The 27,518-nt window shown below is 36.5% G+C and overlaps 4 protein-coding genes across 5 annotated transcripts in view; 3 read left to right on the top strand and 1 right to left on the bottom strand.

Annotated features, from left to right (window-relative positions):
• Nucleotides 1–16,870, top strand: part of LOC134663900 (uncharacterized) — a 92,641-nt gene extending 75,771 nt beyond the window's left edge. For both annotated transcript variants that reach the window (XM_063520442.1, XM_063520441.1), the window contains exons 2-6: nucleotides 11,450–11,601; nucleotides 12,734–12,953; nucleotides 13,249–13,522; nucleotides 14,046–14,239; nucleotides 15,109–16,870. In XM_063520442.1, the coding sequence (XP_063376512.1) occupies nucleotides 11,450–11,601; nucleotides 12,734–12,953; nucleotides 13,249–13,522; nucleotides 14,046–14,239; nucleotides 15,109–15,377 (1,109 nt within the window). In that variant the 3' untranslated portion in view covers nucleotides 15,378–16,870. The remainder of the gene's footprint in view (nucleotides 1–11,449; nucleotides 11,602–12,733; nucleotides 12,954–13,248; nucleotides 13,523–14,045; nucleotides 14,240–15,108) is intronic.
• A 568-nt stretch (nucleotides 16,871–17,438) lies between these two features.
• LOC134663888 (transport and Golgi organization protein 6) lies at nucleotides 17,439–21,539 on the bottom strand. The gene is made up of 5 exons (XM_063520415.1): nucleotides 21,413–21,539; nucleotides 19,329–21,325; nucleotides 18,768–18,990; nucleotides 18,227–18,378; nucleotides 17,439–17,769 (listed from the first exon to the last, which is right to left on the bottom strand). The coding sequence occupies exons 1-5, from the start codon at nucleotides 21,462–21,464 to the stop codon at nucleotides 17,452–17,454; spliced, it is 2,742 nt and encodes a 913-aa protein (XP_063376485.1). The 5' UTR covers nucleotides 21,465–21,539; the 3' UTR covers nucleotides 17,439–17,451.
• LOC134663886 (hemocyte protein-glutamine gamma-glutamyltransferase-like) overlaps nucleotides 18,588–27,518 on the top strand; it is an 80,108-nt gene continuing 71,177 nt past the window's right edge. Inside the window, exon 1 of the mRNA XM_063520412.1 lies at nucleotides 18,588–18,597. The gene's annotated coding sequence lies outside the window, so the exon portion shown is untranslated. The remainder of the gene's footprint in view (nucleotides 18,598–27,518) is intronic.
• On the top strand, nucleotides 24,952–27,339 carry LOC134663854 (NEDD8). Its single transcript, XM_063520376.1, has 3 exons — nucleotides 24,952–25,114; nucleotides 25,192–25,322; nucleotides 26,778–27,339. The coding sequence occupies exons 1-3, from the start codon at nucleotides 25,097–25,099 to the stop codon at nucleotides 26,860–26,862; spliced, it is 234 nt and encodes a 77-aa protein (XP_063376446.1). The 5' UTR covers nucleotides 24,952–25,096; the 3' UTR covers nucleotides 26,863–27,339.

The raw sequence follows: 27,518 nt of genomic DNA, 5'->3' as shown, positions 1-27,518 counted from the left end.
GGATAATAATTTATGGAAATTATAAAAAAACTCCCGGAATAGCATTGCTGAGAATACCATCCATAATTTCGCTACAGTTGTCACGAGACGATTTGGGCTTGAGGCTGGAGCGCTTGGCTGCTGAGCAAGTGATCCCGGTTCGCTTCTACGAAAGCGAACTCTTTTTGTTTATTTTTTTTGTTTTTGTTTACATTTAGTGTTTTACTTTTTATCTTCATTAATATTAGTTTTTATGATTTATACTTTTGTGTAACCCCTGGTCCTTGACGAGAATCTCTTAGTTATTTTAGCAATATCGTACACTGTGTCTATTTCACTATATTTTAATATTTAAGGTTTTAGTTGTATTCAATAAATATAATATAAAGTTAACTGTCACCAATTGTTTTATCTAACATCGAATTCAAGAACCCGAATCATTACAAAATAAACGATATTTCATTGGAAGTGTCTTCAAAAAAGTATCACGTCCCTATTCACCACCAATTGCCCCAAACAAGGTTTGTTGAAATCGTTTTCACAAAAACGAACAACTTTCGAAGTTTTCGAGTGCTTATTTCAAGTTGGCGCAATGTATCCAAAAATTGGTGAATTACAAAAATGCGCCGTCATCAACAGTCGACGTGTTTTGGTCAGTGAAAAGAAAAGAAAGGAACTATATGAAGCTTCGGTGTGACTATTTTGGTTTATTTTTAATGTAATTGTTTTGTTAAATATATTCATTACGTATCATCATCATCATCATATCAACCTTTTATTACCCACTGCTAAGCAAAAGGCCTTTATAATCTTATCCAGAAGTGACCCGCAATCTTCCGAATATCGTCCACCCAACGAGCCAACGGACGCCAGGCACTTCTTTCATCTGAAACCGGCCACCATTCCGTTAACATTTTGGCCCACCTGCCATCATTCTGCCTGCCATCATGTCCCGTCCAGCTCCATTTAAGTTTAAGTTAATCATATTGGCAACATTTAAACAGCAATAGATTATGACCAAACATAAATTACGTGCGTGAACCCTTATCAGCATAAACAAATTCGTTCAGGGCATATTTACGCATTAATAAATTTGTTAAGTTTGTGTGAAAGCGGTATTGCCTTGTAATTAGTTATACAGCGTGTAATGGAGCACTCTATTGTCCCACATAGATAAATTTCTCATTACTGTCAGGTGGCCAGGCTCGCGGGCGCGCCGGGCGGCGCCTGCGGCCATCGATTGGCGCATGGACTGCGCTTGCTTTGTATATCAGATATCCGCTCCTATTACAAACAACCACTTTTATGTAGGTACCCTACTTATACTTTGCGGTTGTTTTGTTTTATAGCAGATCTTATGAGGTAAACTGCTATTTACCTAACATATAAGATGAACAATCAAGGCGAGACATAACTTACAGAAAAAGAAAATTACTAGAATAATTGAAAAGTTACAGAGCTTAGGGACGATTTTGAGAGAAAGGTTTCAAGTTCTGATTTTACAACCCGTAAATTATCTAGACTTTGAAGACGGACCAGTGAACAAGGCATTAGGTCAATGGTACGAGCGGAGTTGGTCATCCAAGTCATCCAATAGACGACCATCCAAGCGTGGCGTGGCGCCATGAGAAAATATCGACGCACCTAATTAAAAGGGAATAGTGACATTACGAGAATAAAGGAAAAGAGAGCGTAAATAATTACACTAAAAATGACACAGCCGAACTTGTGAACTTTGGCTGCTCACGCTCGTATCAATAAGTTTAATGATGGAACTTTGCTGCTTTGCAGATTGCATTTAAGTTGTATCATGCGTATTGTTTGGCTCTATTTAAAAGTAGAAAGCTGTTGTAAAATTGAGCATTTATGCATTACTACTATAATCATTTTTACAAACTGAACAGCTCAAGATAAATCTTATATTGATAAAGAAAGTCACATTATCCGCTAGTAGCAATATTACACTATAGACGCGACGTGCAAGATGCTGTTGACTAAACACTACTTATTACTTGCAAGATAGTATAAGTCTTATATACTATCTTGCAAGTTGCCAAGTAACGTCTCACTTCCGTAAAACACGAATTATAGACCAGCGGTGGAACAAAAATGGGTTTTGATAACATTAAAGTTTTTTCTTTTTTGATATGTTATTGTAAGCATGTTAAATAACATTCATGTAAAAAGTTAGAAAATTTTAGGTGGAGCGTTCGGCCATATTTAAATTTTCAATTTTTGCTAAATAACTATGTAAATATAAAATTAAAGTTACAAAAAACTTTAACATATTCAATAACACTTTAATTTATTCACAATATTCGGTTTTTAGAAATCTGGAACAGCTGCTTTCTGCCCAAGTAGCACAGATTAGCTGTATAGCAGCCGCATAATGAAGTACGAATACGCTTGAAGCTGGAATAAAAAAGCTGCATAAGAGCTGTATAAGCCTCTTTTCAGCTTTTATAACTCTTAAATGGGCACAAATTATGCAGCCTTAAGTTCACATAGCTGTTTTTAAGAGCATTGTAGCAGCAATTTAATGGAATTATAAGGGGTAACAGGAGTTATAAGAGGTGTATATTGACTGGGTAAGAGACCACCAGTTACCCTTTATTCAGTTAATATGTCACATGTGCGCCCTAATACCGGGAAACATTGACGTTGGGCTGAATAAAAGATAATTATTAACATACTTTTACACCTCTGCCTTAAAAAACATATTTATATTGAAGCAAAAACCTTTAGCGCAACAACACCATAAGTCATTTTGTTAAAGTGTTTAGTTAAATGTTAGTACATGATCTTTTATATATTAATGTGAGAAAGATGTTTGGGAATGCAAGTTTATTGACATTATATATATACATTATCTAAGAAAATTTCAATGCGCCACGAGAATAATCAGGATTTATTTAAATTAATGATATAAATAAGCTATTGTGTAAAAACTACTTTAGTGGTTTGGACGGAATTATGAGATAAAAAGTTAATAATACGTTATAGGAAGTGCTAAACTAGTGATTTAGGTTAAGAACTCATGCACAAAACGTTATTGTTGCCCTTAAAAGTTGGAAAAGTAATTTAAATTTTGTAGGTTATATACAATAAAATGGCGGTCAATGTTAAAAAGCAACGTGAACCGTTAAAATTCTAATATGCAGCATACGACTGTTATATATCTGATTAAGATACTTAAGTGAACCACTATAAAGTCCAAGTCGTTCTTTCGATACACTAGTGAACCTCTAAACAGTTATAAGGCATCTTGTGAACGTTTAAATAGCCGCTATACACACAGTCTCAATGGTAGTAAAATAGGCTGCTTAGCGGTAAACATGTTCAGCGCTAAGCCGTATTATGCGCCACATGTGTTCGATTATACGTCTATTGGTTTCATAACAGTTCACTCGTTCTCCCTTATAATAAGTCAGCAAAATAAAAACTGCTTTAGCGGTAAACATCTTCCGTGATAAGCAGTATTATGCGCCACATGTGTTTCATTTATAGGTCTATTGGCTTCATATTAGTTCACTCGTGCTCCCTTAAAAGTCAGCGTAATAAAAGCTGCTTAGCGGTAAACATGTTCAGCGATAAGCTGTATTATGCGCCACGTATGTTCCATTATACGTCTATTGGCTTCATAATAGTTCATTCGTGCTTCCTTAAAAAGTCAGCGTAATAAAAGCTGCTTAGCGGTAAACACGTTCAGCGATAAGCTGTATTATGCGCCACAGGTGTTCCATTATGCGTCTATTGGCTTCATATTAGTTCACTCGTGGTCCCTTAAAAGTCAGCGTAATAAAAGCTGCTTAGCGGTAAACATGTTAAGCGAAAAGCTGTATAATGTGCCACATGTTTTCCATTATACATCTATTAGCTTCATAATAGTTCACTTGTGCTCCCTTAATAAGTCAACGTAATAAAAGTCCACAATTACCTCCTTATACAGCACATGGCGTAATTTTATCCACTAAACAGACCTTATAACGCTTAAAGCATTTGATAACCCTTAAAGCTGTATAGGTTCGTAGCAAATATACCTTTATATCACTCTTTGCGTATTAATGGTAGTTTTCAGAGCCGTAATGCAGCTTTTAATCAGCCCTAAGCTATATAAATATCACTGAAATCTATTATACAGCTGTAGGACCACGAGTGTGCTGTTATAAGTGTCTTAATACGCACAGAGCGTTAGATAGAACTAAAAGTGAGTAGTTATAGAGCTATCTGTGCTACTTGGGTGGTGAACGTAAAAACAGGAATTATTATGTAAATACAGAATTAGAGTAGCTGATATTGCAAAATTACGATATTATCTATCAACTTAGTATAAATGTAAAAAGTTAGAAATGTAGACAATGTGCTTGTCTAGATATTGATTTCTCGTTAAGCAGTATAGCCAATATTGAATTAAAGTTTGTAGAGTTAATATTACACGGTCATAATAAAGATCTTACTTCTCACACAAAAGATTAGAAATATAAAATCACGGCGACACTAAATACTGATACGTAAGTATGCATTCCGAGCTATATTAAGTTACATTTCAAACGCGCGGCGTTTGCGCGCGCCGCGCTGTGCGCCGTGGCAGGAGGCAGCGATCGACGGTCGCGGGCTAGCGGTTAGCGCGGTGCCCTTAAAAATACGCAAAGCGTTTATAAAATTATTATCAATGGTAAATAGTTATTTTACACAGTACACTAATGGAAACTTACCTTCCCTTATTTATTTCTATATGTACTAGGGATTGCCCGCGGTTTCGTTTACGTAGAATTCGTTATCGTGTTAAGTATAGAAATAATAGATACATTTGAAAATTATTTTAGGTGCATTGTCATACAGATAACTACCCTTGTTAAAGTATTCTTCAAATTCAATACACAGGTGTCATTTCAATATAATTTTGCGTAATTTGGCGCTTTTAGGTTATAAATGACTAGCGACATATATTTTTTAAGAGCGATCATCTCCGATAATATTTACTTTATCATAAAATCAATTTCAAACTGATGTTATTCAATATTTATCATTTTAAAGTCAATATTACCAACCAACTGATCCAATTTACCTACGGTAATAACTCAAAATTTGCATCAAATTAAATGCCACTTTTCTTATCCGTTACGAACAATCAAGAGGGCCTTTACGAGCTGATGTGGTGAAAATTTTATTTAACCTTCGTCCCTTAAAACCTTCACTACGCTCAAGGTTCAACTTTACGAACCACTCGCTACGCTCGTGGTTCAATTTTAGAATGTTTGACTTTGTGAATGTGCTTCCTGCCTCGCACAGCCAAACTGTGGAATGAACTGTCCGATACGACCTTCAAACCTTCAAAGACCCCCATCTTAAAGGTCGGCAACGCGCTTGCAACCCTTCTGGTGTTGCGGGTGTCCATGAGCGGCGGTAATCGCTAACCACCAGATGATCCGTCTGCTCGTTTGCCTCCTATTTAATAAAAAAAATGTTTCCCTTGTTTGGGTATCAATATTAGCACGAGCGGTTAATCAACAACTTTTCCCCTTGTAAAACAAATAAATAAGGTAGGTGAGGTGCAGGCATATGAGGCCCGGCGGGTAACAAGGCCCAGCATTCAAAAATAGCAGTTGCTCCCTATTATTCCCAATTATTCTGAATTTGTACTTGTTGCTAAGAAGGCCCACTGTCAGTGCAGGTAAAAAGGTCTAGTCCCGGGCCTTATTGAACGTATGAGATGAAATATTAGATTAAAATATTTTAAGATAATTTTCAATATTTTTAATCTCTAATTAATAAGGTCGATTTGAAGAAACTTCTATGAAATTATGACTTATAAATAACACTTGCACTGCGTGGGCTGTCAAAATTGCTGCAGACTTTTCTTGGTCTAACTCTAATAATTTTTCACTTGCTTTATTGACCTAAAGACGTTTTAAAGAATCAAAAAGTCTAATAACATTGAGGCACTTATACTTTTTAAAGGCAGTAACTAATTACAAGTGACTTTTTTTTGTTAATACATAGGTAGGTATTTACGATCATCATCATATATTTAAGAGTATGACTCTTGTCGGTGGAACAATTTCCATGTTTGGCGGTCCTCCGCCTTCTCTTTGACAGCCCGATACGACACGACGTTGATCTTTTCCTTTATTTGATCCATGTACGCTCTCCTTGGTCTTCCCCTCTTCCTGTTTGCTTCAACTTTCCCTTCTATGATATTTTTGATAAATTCGTCGTGTCGTATCAGGTGCCCAAGCATCCTTCCTCTTCTATTGTCTATAGTTCTTAACAAACTCCTCCTCTCTCCTACTACATAGGCCACACTGAATGTTTTGCACTACTGGCCACTGGTAAATATTTAAATTATGAATTGTATATTTAAAAAAAAATACAGGCTATTGATTATGGAATGTGACAAATGTTGGCGACAAATCGATCGTCTTTTGTTTTTAATGGCTTGTCAAAGTCAGTGCGTTGAACGTGGCTTTAACGCGAAAATATTTTTAGAGCTATGATTTTGTTATGATTTTAAAAGTTCGCTTACTCCGCAAGAGTGTAGTGCTTGCCTTCAAAATGCTTTTGGGATTGAAGCACCACATCTGAGCATCGTGAGGCGTTGGTATGGTGAATTTAGTAGAGACAGTATTATTCTAGATAATGATTTTCGTGAAGGTCGACCGTCCACGGCGATCATTCAAGGAAACGTGGCTACTGTGAGACGACTCATTGAAGAAAACCCACGAATCACCTATGACGAAATTTGAGGACAATTAGGGATAGGTATGAGACAAATACAAAAGATTTTACAAGAATATTTAAAAGTCGGGAAGCCTTGTTGTCTTTGGATTCTTCACGAATTAACTTCAGTCCAAAAACAGGTACTTTTTGACTGGTGCCGAGAAATGCTGCGTAAGTATAAGCAAGAAAGTTCAAATGCTGTATATAACATCGTTAGAGGAGATGAAACCTGGATTTACTGCTACGATCCGGAAAAAAGGCATTAGTCCAGTCAATGGGTCTTTCAAAGGTGACAGGAGGCCCATAGAAGTTCAACAAGCCAAAAGCGTTGCCAAACATTTTGATCGTCTGTTTTTTTTAAACGCGACTTTTTTGTACCGTACTTTTAAATAATAAAAGAACGTTAAATACTGAGTAGTACACTACCATTTGTGTGCCCGCAGTCATTGAAAAAGACCGCGAGAGACGACCGAGAAGCCGCATCCTCCTGCGTCATAATAATGCGTCCACCGATACCGCAATAAAGGCAAAAACATTTTTTAATTACGAAAACGTGGAAAATGTCTCTTATACGGATTATAATCCAGACATTGCACCCTGTGACTTCTATCTATTTCCCAAAATTAAGGATTTAATTTGGGGTTTGACATTTAAGACCCCGGATAAGGCAGTTACTACGTTTCATCACCACGTCGAAAACATGCAGTCAAGTGATTGGGCCTCATGCCTCCAAAAATGGTCCGAGCGAGTGAATATGTGCATAGAATGTAAAGGGAAACATTTTGAGAAGCAATAAATGTATTATTATGGTTATAAATGATTTTATTCAAAAGTTACGCAAAACTTTCAGTGTGGCCCTCGTATGCGTAAAACCTCTTCGTTAGTTTTCTTTTCTTTTACGATAGAATTGCGAAAAATAGATATTATGCAACGAGTGACGAATTTTGAAACACGGTCAAAGGGAGTGTTTTAACGTGCTTATTATAGCACCGGTCGTAATGTAGCACCAGATGTACTGTAAAAATTATGTTAAAAGATAATACTTACTGTTACGAATAAATATTTATACTGTAAAAAAATATCCCACCAAACACATTTTCATGTAAATTTTGTTGCTAAGACGAAACCATAAGACTCGCACTGTCAAAAAGTTGTCAGATCTCTTGTCGAGCCAAGCTTCAAACTCTACAAGCCCTAACTTCACTAACTCTACACCTTAGTCAAAATATGTGGCTTGGCTGTTTCGCTACCGCCACATGGGCATAAGGTGAAAAATTTATTAAATTCATTATTTTTAGGGTTCCGTACCTCAAAAGGAAAAATACTGAACCCTTATAGGATCACTCGTGTGTCTGGCTGTCCGTCTGTCACAGCCTATTTGCTCCGCAACTACTGCACCAATAAGTTGAAATTTGGTATACACATGTAAGTCTATAGCCCAAGGACATACATGTAAAGTAAATAATAGAAATTCAAATAAAGGGGTCACTTTTGAGATGAATGATAAATAGAATAAAAAAAAACTATATCTTGTTATAATTAATATAAGAGAATTAGAATATGAATTAATATAAGAGAATTTTGTTAGAATTTTAATTAGTATAAGATAGATATGTATATTGTCATGTTATTTTCTCGAACTCCCCATCGGCATAAAAACCTCAAGGTTTTGCCCACGATGGGTCTTGTAATAATAATGTACTTTATTTAGCTTATTGTTCAATAAATTAAAAATATATATATATATATATTAAACGAAGGGGCTCATTGTAAGAATCTCAGATATATTTTTTCATAATTTTAAAATAAATAGTTTAGAAGTTATTTAAGAAAATACGCAAAAAATGACCATTCCCCCCCCCCCTTATCTCCGAAACTACTGGGTCTAAAATTATGAAAAAAATACACATATTAGCTCTCTTCCTATAGATGACAGGAAAACCTATTAGAAATGTGCAGTCAAGCGTGAGTCGGACTTAAGTACCTAGTTTTCCGATACCTACGGGTTTTTTAAAGACATTTTATTCACTTTTCTCTAAAAAAAATATATTGTTAAAAATTGTGTAATGTACAGAACCCTTGGAACGCGAGTGCGACTCGCATTTGGGCGGTTTTTGTATTATACTTACATACAATAGTTCTTGTAGAAACGAAACGGCCAAGCCACACACTTTTGGTGTAGAGCTAGTAAAGTTAGAGGGCTTGTAGAGTTAGAAGCTTGGCAAGAGATCTGATAACTTTTTGACAGTGCGAGCCTTATGGTTTCGTTTGGGCAACATTTTACATCAAAATGTTTTTGATGGGATTTCACTTCTTTTTGTAAGTTGTTTATGACAATCTTCCATCCCCTAATTTAAAGGGTTGGGGGTGATTTACTATTAAAAATCCTGAAATAAATATCTGGCGGCATCTGTTACACAATGTACTTCTTACTGATTCCCCATATAAACCCTTCACCCCGTAAGGGTAAACTTTGGGGTTGAAATCTGCCTTCACCCCGTAAGGGTAAACTTTGAGGTTGAAATCTATTCTATATCCTTCCCCATAACAATACCTATCTACATACCAAATTTCAACTAAATCGGTTCAGCGATTATTGATTTCCCATACAAAATTAAACCCCATCTTCATCCCCTTAGGGATAATTTTTTTTTAATTTATTTGTTGTTTGTGTACTAAAACTATCTTACATACCAAATTTCAGCTTCTTAGAGGACTTCAGGAAGTACTCGGTATTGATGATCATCAAGTGAGTGAGTCAGTGACGAAATCGAAGTTTTTAGATATGAATAAAATCTAAAGTATAAGAGCTATGCAATTGATATGCTTAATAAGTCCGAGAACTTTGTTTATCTGGTATAATCCAACCCCAAGTTATGAGGGTTCCAAAAAACGACAAAGCGCTTCGAGAAAAGGTAGATAGTGCCCTTGCGCTTTTCTCGTCTTGGCGGGGGCACTGCCGTGCCCCCAGATGTTAAAAGATGAGACTACTGTAACTAATAAAGATTTATGTTTAGTTACCTACTATTTTCGCGTAAACTAGACAATTTTTATATCTTTAGTTATTAAGACCCAAAATAATTATTTTCACTTATTATAAATAAATCCTCCTGTTATGAAGTATCAAATATTGTTATTTGTATATGTCTAACTCTTAAGTTAAAAACAATAAAATCTGTTATTACCTACTGTCAAAATTATTATTTTTTGCGGGATTAAGTAATACACTGGTAGTGTTCAATAAGGCCCATAATAGGACTTTTATAAAAGGTATATTTTCCAAGAGTATCGTAATATTTTTATAACTATTTTGGTATAATGAAGAAACTTAAATAAATGAGAAACCTATTTGAGTGAGTTTCTCATACTTCATATCCTGTTTATTAAAAAAAAAAAACATTTTAATTTAAGGTGGGCTGTATATAGGCATATACGGCCCACACGGAATATACAATAAGGTAAGTGAGGCCACTTACCTTATTGTATATTCAGGATGTATACCGTGTAATATTGATCAGTTGGTTTATAATATACATATTATGATATTGACGTTGAATAGGACAGGACATGACAATAGGAACCAGAAATAGGTATAGTTGGTCAAACCAATTTGTCAGTAAATAAAAACGAAAAACTATATTCATCCTTTTCTTTTGGGTGCTAGTACTAGTGTAAGTCAAAGATAGTATGATGATTCTCCCTGTCTATGTTTGAAATGAGACAGTCCTTTGACAAACTATGTATAGTAAAAAATAGTTGTGAATATCTTGTACATTTTTATTACAATATTAGTCAAGATAATGAAATATAGCTGGTCAAGCAAATCTTGTCACTAAAAAAAGGCGCGAAATTCAAATTTTCTTTGGAACGATATCCCTTCGCGCCTACATTTTTCAAATTTGCCGCCTCTTTCTACTGACAAGATCTGATTGACCAGCTGTAGGTATTTTTACTTAATAAGATATTTTAATTTCACGTAATGTCCGCATCTAATTTATATAGTTATGTGCACGGTAAACAAACAAATGAATGATAAGAAAAGACAGACAGTGTTACTGAGCGGGAGGTGGGGCGAGGGGCGAGGTATAGGTAGGCTATGATAGGCTCTCGAGCGCCGCGCCGGCGACTGACGGACCAGCGCGGCGTATGTATGAATTTCGCGCCTTTTTAACTAGATTTTACTATTACAATGCAAGCTACACACATAAATTTCTTACTTTCCATAATATGGCTGCGTATATTATTTTATAGTAATAGACTTATTTTTACAGACTCTAATTCAATATTAGATCTTATAGGACAAAAAACGTATATTAATTCTAAAGCATATATCTTATTCTTCTAGCTTTTTAGCTTGCCTATTAACTTATAAATTTAGATATGTTGTTGTGGATTTATTAAACTTTAATTCAATATCGACAAAATAATAAGCTAATTGTAGTTTGACAAAGAAGCACGTTAAAAAAAATTCTAATAATTTTACATTATAAAGCGTCATACATATTATAAACAATGGAACTTAAACATTGCACTTTAATTCAATATTAAAAAATCATTACTAAAAATATATATATACCTAATTTATATCTAACGCTCGTTCTAACTTTTCATCATATATAGCATATATGCTTAAAAATATGTCCTATATCAGATAAGTATCACTTTTTCAACTTTAGAATTATCAAAACTTTTAGTGCAAAAATCCGGTCCCACTATTGAGCTATTATCTAGACTAAATGTGCTGTTTCAGAAGTTCTACACTTGATCGGCGAGCCAGACTTTCGCGACGTGCGGCTGCGATGGGAGTACGGGAGAGCTGAAGAGGACCAGCCCAAGCTCCTGGCCTTCCAGGTCAACTACTGCGAACTGCAGGCGTGGGGCCAGTACCGCTGCCGGACTAAGGTATCTAGCTCCAAGTTTTTGCAATAAGGTATCTAGTTCCAAATTTTTGCAATAAGGTATCTAGTTCCAAGTTTTTGCAATAAGGATGTCTGTCGTGGGCTCCACGGTGTATGGGAGAATTGTTGAGGACAAACCTAAACCCCCGGTCTTCCTTTACAACGGGAGGACTTTAGAGGTATACGGGAGAGCTGTTGCCATAGTAGGTACTTTATATTAACTACAGCAAGCGTTGTGTAGGTATCTAGTTTAATACTTCGTAAGTATGTAATAGATTGGGTTAACGCAGCTTTAAGATCTAAAGTTTAGTGATATACGAAGAGGTCCTAGATCCTTCATATTACTTTAGGATTACAATGATTTACAAGTTCAATTATTAGCTGAATAGCTAATCCGCTAAATAGCTAAGCCGAATGGCTTATTCGACCGTAAAGAGCTCTACCTAGTTAGTAATGTACTAAAATGTTTGTTCTATAGGTACTTACAACTTAGTTCTTAAATTATTGTGACTGTTTAATAGTCTACTTAAATATAATATATAGGTACTCGCGCGGAATGCAGAAAGCGAACGGTAAATTGTTCAGCATGACAACTAGTCATATTTACTCAGGGCACATAAATGCCAGAACTTACGATTTTTCTAGCAGTTAACTACCTACAAGGAGGATTAAAATATATGGTGAATAGGTTAAAGTAGAATTTTCTCTGTAAGGCTGAAAGTGCAGTGTGGAGTATAAAAACCTTAGGCACGGTATTTTATTGCGAATACGTCGGGCTCATTATGGAGAAGGCGGTTGAGGACGTTAAATGCTGTTATGCCAGACTTCGTAAGCAGAGTGCGACCGTCATAAATGCGCGAATAATAAAATATACTTACCTAGTGGTTTAGGTATTTATGTTATCTATAAATATTTATGGAAGTTTTAGAGATTTTACTTCCTTAGGCCTTGGGTCGCCTAGCTGTATTAGTACTACTGGTAGCATGACACCACGGCAGGATTTTGTTGGGTACGATATCTAAGTTTTTAGAAGATTGCAATTTGAATTTGTTACTAAGCAGAAATGTCTACGTAATAACTTGCTTTGAGTAAAGTTCCCGAGGAACTAAGCTAAGCCCTCATTATGCTTGCAACAGGTCGTCGAGAACATAGAAGACGACAAAGCACGCACCATCGACTCATCGACGACACCGGCGGCGGCGCCGCAGCGCGGGCGCGCGTACAGCACGCGCGTCACGGGCCTGCGCATGGCGACTACCTACTCGTTCGAGGTGCGCCCGGTCAGGCGCGACGCGCGCGACCTCGCCGACCCGCACTCCATCGGATCCAAAATCATCATAGTGCCGACAAAAGGATGTGAGTTATACCTATAGGCATTGTGTTATTGTGTAGGTATAATAAACCGCGTAATACAACGTACTTGTAATGAAATATTACTGAATGTTTATGTCATATCCGGCTCGAAGGACCATTATTTGCCCGATGTTTGTCGAAATACGCGTAAAAATAACGGAAAAAAACAGTTGTCTGTACTTAGGAAAAAATAACGTCTAGGTAGGTATTTATTATTAATTTACAATGAATGAGTGACATGCCTTCTACACAAATGGGATTAAGGCCAATATACTCACTCACTTGTGGGGTGTTGCAGTTTCAGCTCGAGCGACTCAATGCTTACCTCACGCCAGCGAAGTAGAAGTGTCCACCGGGCCGTACTTCGGCGGGCGCATCGCTGTGGAAGCTGCGGACGGCGGCAGCGGAGCCGCCGAGCGCTGCTCGCTGCAGGGCAACCCCAATAGCGCCCAGGACGCTTATATCCTGCGGTTCCATCATGATGAGTGCGGCTCTGAGGTCAATGACACTACGGTCGCTACCTATGTCATCGTGCAAGAGAACCTCCCGATACTTACGCATAGCACAAGACGGTAAGCACAGTAAATTAAGTAAGAACTTTGCTCAAGATGTTTGCATCCTGCGGTTTTATATTCTAGAGATTCAACCTGATATAGGTTGAATCTCGCAGGAAACCTGAAGGCCGCGAAATACTCCAGTAAAGGCTGGCAATAATGAATGTGTCCAAAAGCTTCAGGCAGTGTTACTTACTTGCTCTGGCGCAGCGACGACGTGGATCTTGGGATTCGACACGAAAGACCGCCACTTCTCTGTATAAAGCCGTTTCTGTCCAGTCGGCGACGGCGACTTCGCTAAGGTCTTAGTGCACTTCGCATCTCCCGGTGTACCTAGGGCGTTCAGACGGTCTTCGGCCCTTTGGTACTCCAGAACACTCTACGCTGTGCGGCTGCCCTGAACAGTGTTTAATATCCAAGCTAAGGACCAGTGTTACCAGTGTTGACCAGAAGAAAGTGTTACTACGACTTACTTATCATTTAGGAAATGCCATACTTACAGGCTTTTCCTCTACTATAGGTATTTTACCTTATTTTCCAGTTTCCTGGTACTCTGCACATACAAGCCAGAGACCCTGACCGTCCGTGCCGGCATCAACCTGCCCAAGGCCAACCCCGGCGACGTGCTGCTGCACACGAAGCCCCACCCGGGCTCCGTGGAGCCCTACGACGACGACGATTATAACGAGCTGCAGCCGCTTAGACTTGAAGCGAGGAAGCAGGAGAGTGAACCAAGTGAGTACATTTAATATTTCGGCAGGCGACAACTAAAACTTACTACCTACTTGATAAAAATAGTTATTTGTTTTACAAGGGGGCAAAGTTGTTGTTTAACTGCTCGTGCTAATATTGATACCCGAGCAAGCGAAAGATTCCAAAATTGAACCACGAGCGTAGCGAGTGTTTCGAAAAATGGAATCTTGAGCGTTGCGAGGGTTTCAAAGCACGAGGGTTAAACAAAATTTGCCCCCGAGTGAAACACAAAATTTTTCACCACACCAACCTGAAGCAAATATTAAATGTAAAATATCAAACAAAATCAAATCCAAATGAATGTTATTAAATATTTATCATCCAAAATCATCATTTAGAAGTCATTTCTACCAGCAAACCAACTCAAAATTTGCATTTGATTACTTTGTCTCACATGTGAATAAAATGCAACTTTGCTATCAGTTTTTGAAGGGCAAAGTAAGCCTTTCCGAGCTGATGTGGTGAAAAATATATTATTGCGTTGTTACTAGCACGGTGCACTAGTAATCATGACTTGTGATAGTAATTAATGAGTATTGGTTGTCACCTGAAGGTTTAATACTTACATAAAAAACAAGAAACTGTGATCTGTGTGATAACGTACCTAATCGATTCCCTTTCCTATGGGTAATTTTCATGTGCATAGGTATAGGTACTGACAGAAACCAGGGCTGGCATCAATAAGATTGTCAGTTTAGACATTTTTAAGGATGCTTTAAATATTTCAAAATTACAAACAGTTGAATTATTTTAAGCTGACTGTTTAAGACTATGAGTTCTCATAGTCCTAAAAATTTCAACTAGGTATTACGATAATTCGGTGTAACATTAACATGACACTTACCTTTCAGGTATGTTCGGCGAAGTGTCTCTGGTCATGTTCTTGGTGGTAGCCGCATTCGGCGGCATCGGGCTCCTGATTTGGAAAATGGTTCCGCGGTCGGACGGCGACAACGTATCCATCTCAACTGTGTCTACCTTGTCTCGCAGCAGCATCTTCGGTAGGAGAAACAGAGACAGATTCTCTGACGGCACATCTATTTACTCTATCACATTATCAGAAAAAGATGACGATTACGTCAAGAAACCATGCGAGGGCGATAACACATCTGAGGCTTAATCTTGTGTTCGTTTTACAGTGTGTTTTGATCTAGATTGTAGCTAGGTAATCATACTTAGTTTTTATTGTCTAACGGACATTTGTGGGAATACGAGAGATGGGACAAACGGGGCCGTTAGGTTTAATCCTTGTCGGGACAGTTAGTGCTCAACCGCAGTAACCTAGCCAAGTATTTTACTATTGGTTTGAATTTAAAAATACGTAGGTACATATCAATAGATTTGTGACGTTATGTATATATAAAAACCGGACAAGTGCGAGTCGGACTCGCCCACCGAGGGTTCCGTACTTTTTAGTATTTGTTGTTATAGCGGCAACAGAAATACATACATCATCTATGAAAATTTCAACTGTGTAGCTATATCACGGTTCATGAGATATAGCCTGGTGACAGACAGAGAGAATGACAGCGGAGTCTTGGCAATAGGGCCCTGTTTTTACTCTTTGGGTACGGAACCCTCAAAAGGCATATGATTGCCGTAGGCGCTTAAGGCACCTATTCGTAACGATAAATACTTATGCCCAAATGTGATGCTACACGACTTACCTATAAGTTGATAAGATTGGTGCAACCTGAAAATGGGCTAATGGATGCTTGTCCATAAGGGGCTTGCTACATTTATAAATATGGAATAAATATGGAATCGGGATATAATCACGAATAGTTCAAACAAATAAATAATGGTTCGTCTAAAAGTACCTGTTTTAGGAAGACTAGTACTTATCACACAGCTTGGGTATGGTAACAACTGTCATCGACATACAATAGGTGGGTAAATTAGCATAATTACCTAAATTATATTGAGATGACAGCTGTCACCATACCCAAGCTATGTGAATAGAACTTCGAGCAACACCGGCTTCCGACACGTCGGAAGGGAGGGGCCCAAGCGATATCTCGCCGTACAAATCTTTCTGCCATTTTTCGCGGGGGGAAAGGTGCACACAGTCGCATTTCTCACACACTTACGTACAAAATCCAATCTGTAATGACGACACAAATACATAGAAAATGACACACGTCAAAGACAAATCTTGCAAACCTCGATCTCTTTTTATGTACGGACGAGTGACTAGTGTCACAACACGCACACTAACACATTTTCGTTGAAGTATGTCATTGTATTCTGAGAGATGAGAAGTCGGATTTATCGCTCGACCGATCCGCAATTTGTACTGAGCGAGCAAAATCGATAAATCCAACAATTACTTGAGACTAAAATATAATAATTGTATTTAAATGTAATTTAACGTATGGTATGTAAAAAAAAAAATTACATGTGAAATGTAACATTTTCTTTTTGTAAATTTGATGTCCCCGACCTCTTTTTATAACAAAAAACCGAGCAAACAGGCATTTTTGTGCAGCAGTGTTCACGCGCGCGTCTGGACTCGGTCTAGTGAAAAATCCAAGTGCAACTAGTTTTATTACCCGCGCTAGATTATTTTGACGCGCTAATCTTGTACCTAGGCAGAGGGGAAATAGTGCGAATGCCGCCTCCCTTCCGTGTTGCTCGAAGGAATAGAACTAAATTTTACTCTAGTAGTTTTCTCTCGTTGCTAATATAATAGAAGATACAGTTAGTAAAAAAACTAGGCCAGTACCTAGATATTAAAATCACTTTAAGAGCTCACTCAGCTACTGCCAGATACTGCTACTTTTTTCTAAGTTTACACATGTGCTTAACCAAATAAAAAAAAAAATATAATAAGTGCGTGATCTGCTGTTAGTTCTAAAATAACGCTTACCTTCTACCTATTTAACTCTTTGAACGCCTAAACTCGTGGACAGAAGTATTGCACAGTGCCAACATTGTATGGTTGATATTGGCTGAATCGGATAGCTAAAGTCAACGATCTTGGCGTATGAGTAACATTGCGTTCTAAGCGTTAATAAAATCCAGTTACTTAAATCATCATTTATGTGTGTATATTGACTGAAACATAGACCAAGAATGTAACGTCTTCTTTGGCTTCTTATTTTAAGACTTTAATTTGATTTAGGCTATATTTAATTTAGTTATAAGTGAAACCAGTGTGATGAATAAAAACAATACGAAATACCGTCGCAGTTTTATTTAAAAACAATGTCTTTAGGTCCACCTAACAGAAATGATCGATTTTCCATCGATACTGTCGGAATTAAAAAATGCTTAACGATATCATTGAGCTCTTCGAGAGCTATTTGAGCATGTAGTCGTACCGTGGGGTCTTCGTCGGGGTCTCTGTAGAGTTCCTTCAGGGTCCTGTATATGGGTAGAAGGTTGTCCTTTAGCTCTATGAGAGTGTCCTTACCGAGGCCCTTGAGTAGGCTGGATATGACCATGACAGCTGCTCGGCGACACTCCACGGCTGGATCCGTCTCTATTATGCTCCAAACGCATAGGAGTATCTGCAATAAACAAAAAAAATCTTTGAATGCAGATAACCTTTAAAGACATCGTGATTTAGGTATCCCTGGAATCCCAGTAGTCTAAATTTGCTATCCATAACGACCTTTAGGTTTTAAATTTACAATTTGTTGTCATTTCGGACAAGATATCAAGTTTGAGTGACTCGTAACGCTTAGGTATGAGTGCTATGGCGTACACTGTAAAAGTATCCTTCTGGCCTTCACTTAAGGTTTACATTTACGTAAATTTAAAAGACACAATAATTCAATTAAAATACATGAGATGTTCAATGGTCTTAAACAAGTTAGAATAAGAGAGATGGCGATAGTAGTGTTTCTACTTCAAATAAAAACAAATTAAAATATTTTCTGAGAATATTTTAATTTGTTCTAATGCTTCTAATAGTATTGTAAAGTAATGAGTTTGGTTATTATTACGAGTATAATTAGTAATTACCTCATAAATAATAGATCCTACTCTGTAGTGAAGAACCAAAGCAATTTCAGCCAAGTTGGAGAGAGCGGACGCCCGAATGAAAGGGTCGTCATGCCGACACGCACTCAGCATTGTGTTTAGCAGAATCGTTTTGTGCACGACAGCCATTTCACCTGGAAAAATAATTATTACATTCTTCATTCTACTTGTTTCATTTGATTTGTCATGATATTTTTTGAGCGTAAGTAACATATGGTACAGCAGATATTATTATGTGTACATTATTGACCCATGATATGCATGATACGCAGTCATTGTTACTAGAAAAGATGTAAAGTCTAATAAATAATCCTGCTCCATAATTTGATTGCTGAAATAGATGGCGCAGTACAGTGCCATGTTATGTGGTCACTGTATTGTCAAACAACAAACAAAGTTACCACATAACATAATGTAAACAGTGAAAATCAAAGCTCAAATTCACTGCAGGCATCAATGAAACTGCAGACATATGATTTGGGTAAACTCATATTTTTAAATATTTTAATTTTATTATACTTACCAAGGTTTCTAGTAACTTTCACAATAATATCACCAATTTTCATTTTCAGTTCTGCGGAACTGTTTTGGTCTTTTGAGGTCTGAATGTGTGCAGGCTGGTCTGGAATCTGGATGAACTCCCGGCACAGGACATGCAGGACGTCTTCAGTACACAGGGTTGCTAGAGACGCTATGCCATTTATTGTTGCTAAGTAGATGTACGAATCAGTGTCCTTTAATTGATCCTGTAAGCAAATAGGTAATACATAAATAGTAAAAAAAAAAATTAATAACCCTTTATCTATCTGCCTATTGATCTAATACCTTTAAATGAGCAATTCTTCTATATTTATTTATATAAGTATATATTTCGGGTATCTCGAAAACAGCTCTAAAGATTTCGATGAAATTTGCTATTTGGGGGTTTTCATGGGCGAAAAATCGATCTAGCTAGATCTTATCTCTGGGAAAATGCGCGATTGCGCATTTTAGAGTTATTATGTTTTCCGAGCCAAGCTCGGTCTTCCTGATAAATATAACAATAATTTAACATAGACAATGGTAATATTTATTTAAGAGTTACCTGGAAAAGGCAGAATATAAAATGTTTCTTAGAGATGGCTTCTGTATTTTTAGCATCAATCAATTTAGTGAGCTCTATAATACCATGAGCTCTGACGGGCAACAACGGGTCAAAAACATCGGCGATTGCCTTAGCACACGCTGTTTCTGGCTGCTGGGGCTTATTACACTTTATTAAAGATAAAGCCTCTTTACACAAGATATTGTTTAATCCCGAATCATCTTCTGCCATTCTCTTCAGCATAGGAGTAATATTGCTGAACATTTTTTCTATATCTTTATTGACACTGGAGTTTTCCAATATTGTGTTCAACACAACCAAAGCAATAGTAACACATTCATCATCAGAGTTCCCAAAGTTTCTCATGAGAAAGTATTCTATGAAATTAAGCACCCCTGCGGGGGACTCTTTTAATGTAGATATCACTTTAGGATATGTGCATATTTCAGAGAGAAGCTGCAGAATGTCTACATATTTTTCATCTATATTGTCTATAATAATTGGGTCATCTTCAGGAGTGAGCAAAATATTATTTCTTTTTGCTTTCCTCTTTTCAGTCAAATTGATAAGAATTTGCAATGCACTTTCAAAAATTGCTCGAACAAAAGTAAGATTTGATGATGCTGTGAACAGAGTCATAAAATACTCAAGGGCATCCTTTGTGGGATATTCAGCCACATCTGATACAAATTTAACAGCAATCCCTGCATCATATTCTTCAACAGATATCTTAGTCACTCTTTCTTCATCATTCCCAAATAGCAACTTGATCATTGTACTCCTGACATCATTTTGGCACAATGACTCTAACAATTTTATAAGTATTTCCTTTATTTTTGTTTTCATCTCCTCATTTTTGGTACATTTGACCCCAATCATAAAAAGCAAATACAAATTAGGATGCAGTAGAGCTGCAGGCCAGTCTAATTTTGTGGTGTATACACAAGCATGTAGCATGTTGACTGCCCTTTCCACCTCTTGGGCTGACAATGCTATAGTCCCTGGTAAGGATGGTCTCAATGATAACTCATCATAAACTAAAGTTTGAAAAATAATTTTGACTAAACCTTGCACTGCTTCTGATTGGGGATATGTCTCATTTAACATGAGGACACAGGCCACTGCCGTTGATAAGTAATGTGTGTTGTTTGACACCAGTATATTCTTCAACTGGGAACATATATTACTGAGGTAATCATTTTCAGAAGCAGTTCCGTGTTTAGCAGCAACAATTTTACATATCAAATCAATTTTTTTCCACTCAATTCCAGAGTCTATCCCATAACTTTCAATGAAACATCTTATGAGGCTGAGCAAACCTCCAGGGGCCAACAATCTGCAGCTCATTTCCTTAGCTATAACCCTTTTAACAAAAGCTGGAGGCTGTGGATCGGTCACACCTTGTAGTACCAATAGTTCTTTCATAAGTATTGGTTGAAAGCAATTTTCTACCAAATGTTCATAAACTTTCAGGTATTTTTTTCTATCTATGTTTAACCTGTTATACAGCTCAGGAGTCATTGTGAAATGACCATATGTGCCAGGTTTCTTCAAAGGAGCAAATGATAACTGTATCAAAGCAGCTAAGTAATCAGATAGATGCAAAGTGACTATTATATTCTTTAAAACTGGTACCATGTAGCATCGGGTGAAAAAGTCAGTGCACTCTATAAGCATTTCATACTTTTCTTCATCACTTAGGGTAAGCGGGTGAAGAATGGCTGCTGATGAACATCTCTTAGACAAATTTATCCCTAATCCTGGGATTAGGCATCTTGACACACCCAACGAGGTTATCAATTGAAAACATGTGCGTAGAGTTTTTTGGTTTTTAACACTCACTAAAATTGTTTCATCTTTTTTTAATTCTATTGCAATAGCATCTATTTCTCTGAATAGGGCTTGTAAAAACTGACTGAGTTCCATAAAACTAATCTTCCTATCTGTATCCTTTGGTACAGATCTCAAATTTAAGGAGACAAATTGACACTGGCCCTCTGAAACATAGTTTAGAGTTAGGTTACATCAACAACATAATTTGGTACATTTGACTGCAACATTTCTTTCACAGTAAGTTATATTACCTGGATTTAGTATCTTCTCGAGATTTTCAAAAAACTTGAGTATGTTTGCCATTATTTTGTTGTGTGTACGTAGCTGGTCGCTGGAACGCTAAACTGGAATTCTTTTTATGTACTAATAACTGTGAACGAGCCTTCGCCGGGCAACATAACCCAGACGAAAATGAATAGTTATAATTAGTATTGTTTCTAATATGACTGTTTTGTAGTAAAATTTAAACATCGCACTCACTTTTTTAACTTTTTTTACTACGACAATGCCAATTGCCATGCCATGAATGACATTGAAATTTATTTGACAGTTTTGACATCTAAACTAGGCTAGTGGTACGTTCTAATTTTCTTGACAAGTCAAATAAAAATGAGTCTATAAAAATCTCAATAAAATTTCTCAATGAGTGCTAATATATTTCATTTATTTTTAGTTTTTTAGAACAATAGAATATGTTTATTCATACTGACTTTGTAGTTTCATGCTATGAAAGAGTGGTAACCGTATAATTTTAAAGAAATAGTTTCTAGTTTTACTTGTTTTGGAACATAGGCTCAAACCAAGGCCCCTACGTTTATTGTTCTATTTGACGGCGCAGCAACTAGTATCATTTCTCTCTCCTCGCTCTTTTAAAATGCCATTTGCCAAAAAAGGACAACCATACTGCTGACAAGGTGAACTTCAAATCAAGTGTTGCCTTTTTTGATGCATCCAGGCTGTGAATGTGTGCAAAAAGCGTGTATGTGTGTTCTTTTAGGGATGTGAAAAGTCGATTTTAATCATGTTATATATCGATAAACGCTACACAGCGGAACGAAATAGCTATTAATTGAAGCTTCAATATCTTCGTTAAACATATACATAATTGAAATGCTAATGAATAATAAATATATTAGAATATAATAAAATATTTCAATTATTGCGGAACACATATCTTAGTCTCGGAGTAATTAACAATGGAGCCGCCATTAACAGGCGTTCCCCTCTGTCGAAAATAGGCGGCCAATGGTCAACCTCATGTCAACCATATGTATGGACTGACGTTTATCTGACATGACGTACCTATACATTTGATGTGCCCCTCCCCCGCAAAAAACGGCAGACTATTTTGTACCGAAAATTTTAGACATGGCGTCTCCGTTGTTAATTACTCCGAGATCTTAGTAGGTATTTATGTATTTTAATTAAATATCTGAACTTTCCCTTGGTTCCCTGCTGGGGCGTGACGATAAAATTGTGATCTGATAACCACAATAAAGAATAAAAGCGTTTTTGTTCATTTTAGATATAGTCAAACCTTTGAAGTAAAATTAAAATTGTAAGAAATGTCGATAGTTTATCGATATGACTTTATCGACATGGCTACAGCAAGGTGGTGTTAAATTGTTAATCGTACACTAAACAAAAGTGGCAACAGTGACAGCTCGCTGAGACACCGTCTATATATATATATTATGTCTATGGGTTAGCTCAAGGGTCCAACCTTTTCTGTTCTCTTTCACGACGCAGCAACTAGTATCATTTCTCTCTCCTCGCTCTTTTAAAATGCCGTTTGTCAAAAAAGGACAACCATACTGTTGACAAGGTGAACTTCAAATCAAGTGTTGCCTTTTTTGATGCATCCAGGCTGTGTATGTGTGCGTAAAAGCGTGTATGTGTGCTCTTTTAGGGATGTGAAAAGTCGATTTTAATCATGTTATATATCGATAAACGCTACACAGAGGAACGAAATAGCTATTAATTGAAGCTTCAATATCTTCGTTAAACATATACATAATTGAAATGCTAATGAATAATAAATATATTAGAATATAATAAAATATTTCAATTATTGCGGAACACATATCTTAGTAGGTATTTATGTATTTTAATTAAATATCTGAACTTTCCCTTGGTTCCCTGCTGAGGCGTGACGATAAAATTGTGATCTGATAACCACATAAAGAATAAAAGCGTTTTTGTTCATTTTAGATATCGTTAAGCCTTTGAAGTAAAATTAAAATTGCAAGAAATGTCGATAGTTTATCGATATGACTTTATCGACATGGCTACAGCAACGTGGGCCTCATTGTTAATCGTACACTAAACAAAAGTGGCAACAGTGACAGCTCGCTGAGACACCGTCTATATACAGGGTGATTCAGGAGACGTGAGCAGGACTAACACTACGCATTTCGTAAATTATAAGCAACTGTTTCGTATCAGTATTAGTGGGGTTAACGTTAATTTTCTAGTCGTGTTGAAAAAAAAACTTATTAATTTATTTACGACATGCATGGTCACCCTGCAATTAGAATACTAAACTACCGATATTCTGTGTCAAATTGAATGTCATCACGGTCTGGTTACTTTTGAAAACTCGTATCTCACTCAAATTTGACAGTTTATTTCTTTGTAATCATAATGCTGTCATTACGGTTAAAGAGGTTTTATTATTATTAATTAGGTCTTGTGGGGTGACCATGATTGTAGAGAATTAAATTTTCCCTCGCCAAAAAGTTAAAAAATTGGAAAAAGTGTGGTTGTTTCACCTAAATACGACGGTGATCGATCAATTATCAGTTACTGAGTATGCAGGATTAGTCCTGCTCACGTCTCATGAATCACCCTGTATATTATGTCTATGAATAGGACAGAACAAGGCCCCTACCTTTATTGTTCTATTTGACGGCGCAGCAACTAGTATCATTTCTCTCTCCTCGCTCTTTTAAAATGCCATTTGTCAAAAAAGGACAACCATACTGCTGACAAGGTGAACTTCAAATCAAGTGTTGCCTTTTTTGATGCATCCAGGCTGTGTATGTGTGCGTAAAAGCGTGTATTTGTGCTCTTTTAGGGATGTGAAAAGTCGATTTTAATCATGTTATATATCGATAAACGCTACACAGAGGAACGAAATAGCTATTAATTGAAGCTTCAATATCTTCGTTAAACATATACATAATTGAAATGCTAATGAATAATAAATATATTAGAATATAATAAAATATTTCAATTATTGCGGAACACATATCTTAGTAGGTATTTATGTATTTTAATTAAATATCTGAACTTTCCCTTGGTTCCCTGCTGAGGCGTGACGATAAAATTGTGATCTGATAACCACATAAAGAATAAAAGCGTTTTTGTTCATTTTAGATATCGTCAAACCTTTGAAGTAAAATTAAAATTGTAATAAATGTCGATAGTTTATCGATATGACTTTATCGACATGGCTACAGCAATGTGGTGTTAAATTGTTAATCGTACACTAAACAAAAGTGGCAACAGTGACAGCTCGCTGAGACACCGTCTATATATATATTATGTCTATGGCTCAAACATTGAAGTGCGTTCAAAACACCTCTTCGTAGGTATCATGATTTGATCAATCAAGGAAACCAATGGAGGCGAAAAATAAAAATGATTGAAACACGTTCATTAAAGTTTTAGTAGTTGCTTAATTTCTTGTTTCTAAATTAACTGTATTACTTTAAGTGTAAAAATTATTTACTCAGTCCTAACAAGATTTGTTTATTTTCGAACGTAACAGCTCCTGTCAATTTCTTGTTCGGTTCGGTTCCGTCAAAGTTAAAAACTGCATTGAAACGGGAGGAGAAGCCGTAACAAACACTTATATTATACCGCATAAGCTTTAAAATCAGCATTTATTTTTGCATATTCTATAAGTTTTTGATTGAATTAATTCTTCAAATATGTTGATCAAAGTGAAGGTAAGGCCCGATACTTGAGTACGCATTGCTTGTATAATTACGAAGCATTTTTAGCGTCTAACCTTATTTTGTTGTAGACGCTCACAGGCAAGGAGATCGAGATTGATATTGAGCCGACAGATAAGGTGGAGAGAATTAAAGAAAGAGTGGAAGAGAAAGAAGGCATACCACCTCAGCAACAACGCCTTATATTTTCCGGCAAACAAATGTAAGTAATGTTTGAAATAATGCAGTTCTATATTGCCTATACATTTATTCTATACACCTAGAATTCACCAAGATGCTGTCTCAAGTAATATATTCATACTATGCTATCAATTAGATTGTGACAGTCAATTTACCCAATATATATTAATTAACAAAGGTGTGTTGCAGTACATATACTGCCTTCCTAAGCCGAATAGCGCTATCTCAAAAACAAATGATTTTGAAAATGGAATTCTCAGTAACAGAAACTAAAGTTTAAGTAAGCAATGAATTTTCTATTGAGATAGCGCTATTTGGCTTAGCAGGGCAGTATAGCTTGCCACTTTAGCTGATACTTTGACGCCATATATGTAACATTCATATATAGAGTCTGTGCAGGAAGAGAAGAGTAGTGGAATGTAGTGAGTGTGTGAGTAATACATTCCACGACTCATCTCTTTCCGAACAGACTCAGAATCAGATAGAGTAAACTGACAGTAGTCCAAACATTTCTTGGATATTCATGAAAATATAAATAGGGTTACATGGAGCTATGTAAGTAAAAGTATATTGAATGTATGAAGAAATAGTCAAAGCAGAAGTAGCAATGTGTTGAGGTCTTTATAAAGATTTAAACATTTCATGATTGTTTCAAGAACAAGAGTGTGTGTAGATCATTATGGATCCCTCATCTTTTTTGGGTATCGTCTTAGGTCGTTCCATTCGTTTTTCGTCAAGTTCTTAAATTAGTCCTATTCTGCTTTCGTCACTCATTCTACATTGAAAGCCACCAACGATTGTGACGAATGTAGAATGAGTGACGAAAGCAGAATAGTACTAATTTAAGAACTTGACGAAAAACGAATGGGATGACCCAAGACGATACCCTTTTTTGCTACTTCTTCTGCTGACTGTACCCAAATTGTGGAAATACTTTTGAATTTTATTTACCCTGTGGATGCTAAATCACAAATGTATGTAAATGTACTTCATCTTCATCTATAGATCTACATCATCATTTATGCATATCATAAATCCTTCTATGATACATTCTAAAACTGCAAAATACGACCAGTATAAAGATAAAACTGTTTTTAAGAGTGTTATTATTGTGTTTTAATAACATCAATGTTGATTTAATATGTAATGAATTTCAAATATCTCTGAAAAACAGAGGCATCTGATTTGATTTCACTTTTTAGTGTAAGTTCAGATTGTTTGATTAAGTGTGGTAACAAATGGCACAATGACGGTCATAGCATGCGGTCCCTAAACACAATGTAGAAGGCTTAATAAAACAATAAAAACACTTATAACTTTATTGGTAGTTTGATATTCGGCATGAAAGACAAATTAAATTTTACATGGTGTTGCCAATATATTACATAACAGTATCTTATTAATATATTGACTGTAGGCATTAATGACATTGTTCTCCAATACATATAATAAGATTAATAAGTATTTCTGATTTCAGGAATGATGAAAAAACGGCCCAGGACTACAAAGTGCAAGGCGGCTCTGTTCTCCACTTGGTGTTGGCACTACGAGGAGGGGAGTGAAGGCTTGTGATACTTTTCTCATATTTATAACTCTTAATTTTATGTTAATTTCTTACTGTATAAAGTAAATATGCATTACTAAGAAAATATTGTTGAGATTCTACATCCTCCTTAACTATCATGGTGCATGGCAATTTACCATGAGCGAAAACTCTTTTACTTTGTCTCAGATTGAATGGAAATGATCTAAGGGTATGTACTTATATACAGTCACATGCAATAATAAGTTACTCTTCGAAGGCCGCTACTTAAAATATGTGACACGCTCTTATGGCTCGACAAATACGATCGTGTCAGTTATTTTTGCGGCCTTCGTTGTGTAACATATTATTGCAGGCACTGTACTATATCCTTGGCACCTAGATTCAATGCCAGGTGCCAGCCTATGTGCTTGTAAATCTTGTTATTTAACTACTAATGACTTTGACGTAGTCATTATATTTGAATCATTTAGAAGTAAAATCAGTCTACATGTTTTGTTTTTAACTATGAATGACACAGTAGCAGTGGGGAGACACACCTGACTTCGGTTGAACTCTTGCTCCATTCGGCTCAGCATTGCTCCGAGCAATTATTAGGGTTGGCACCACTTGACTTCCTTTTACGTGCACAACCACAGATAAGATAATCACTTGAATTTTGACAACCCCAAATTG

Source organism: Cydia fagiglandana, chromosome 4 (assembly GCF_963556715.1).
Source record: "Cydia fagiglandana chromosome 4, ilCydFagi1.1, whole genome shotgun sequence".
Lineage (NCBI taxonomy): Eukaryota > Metazoa > Arthropoda > Insecta > Lepidoptera > Tortricidae > Cydia > Cydia fagiglandana.
This window is presented reverse-complemented; position numbering and strand designations above follow the sequence as displayed.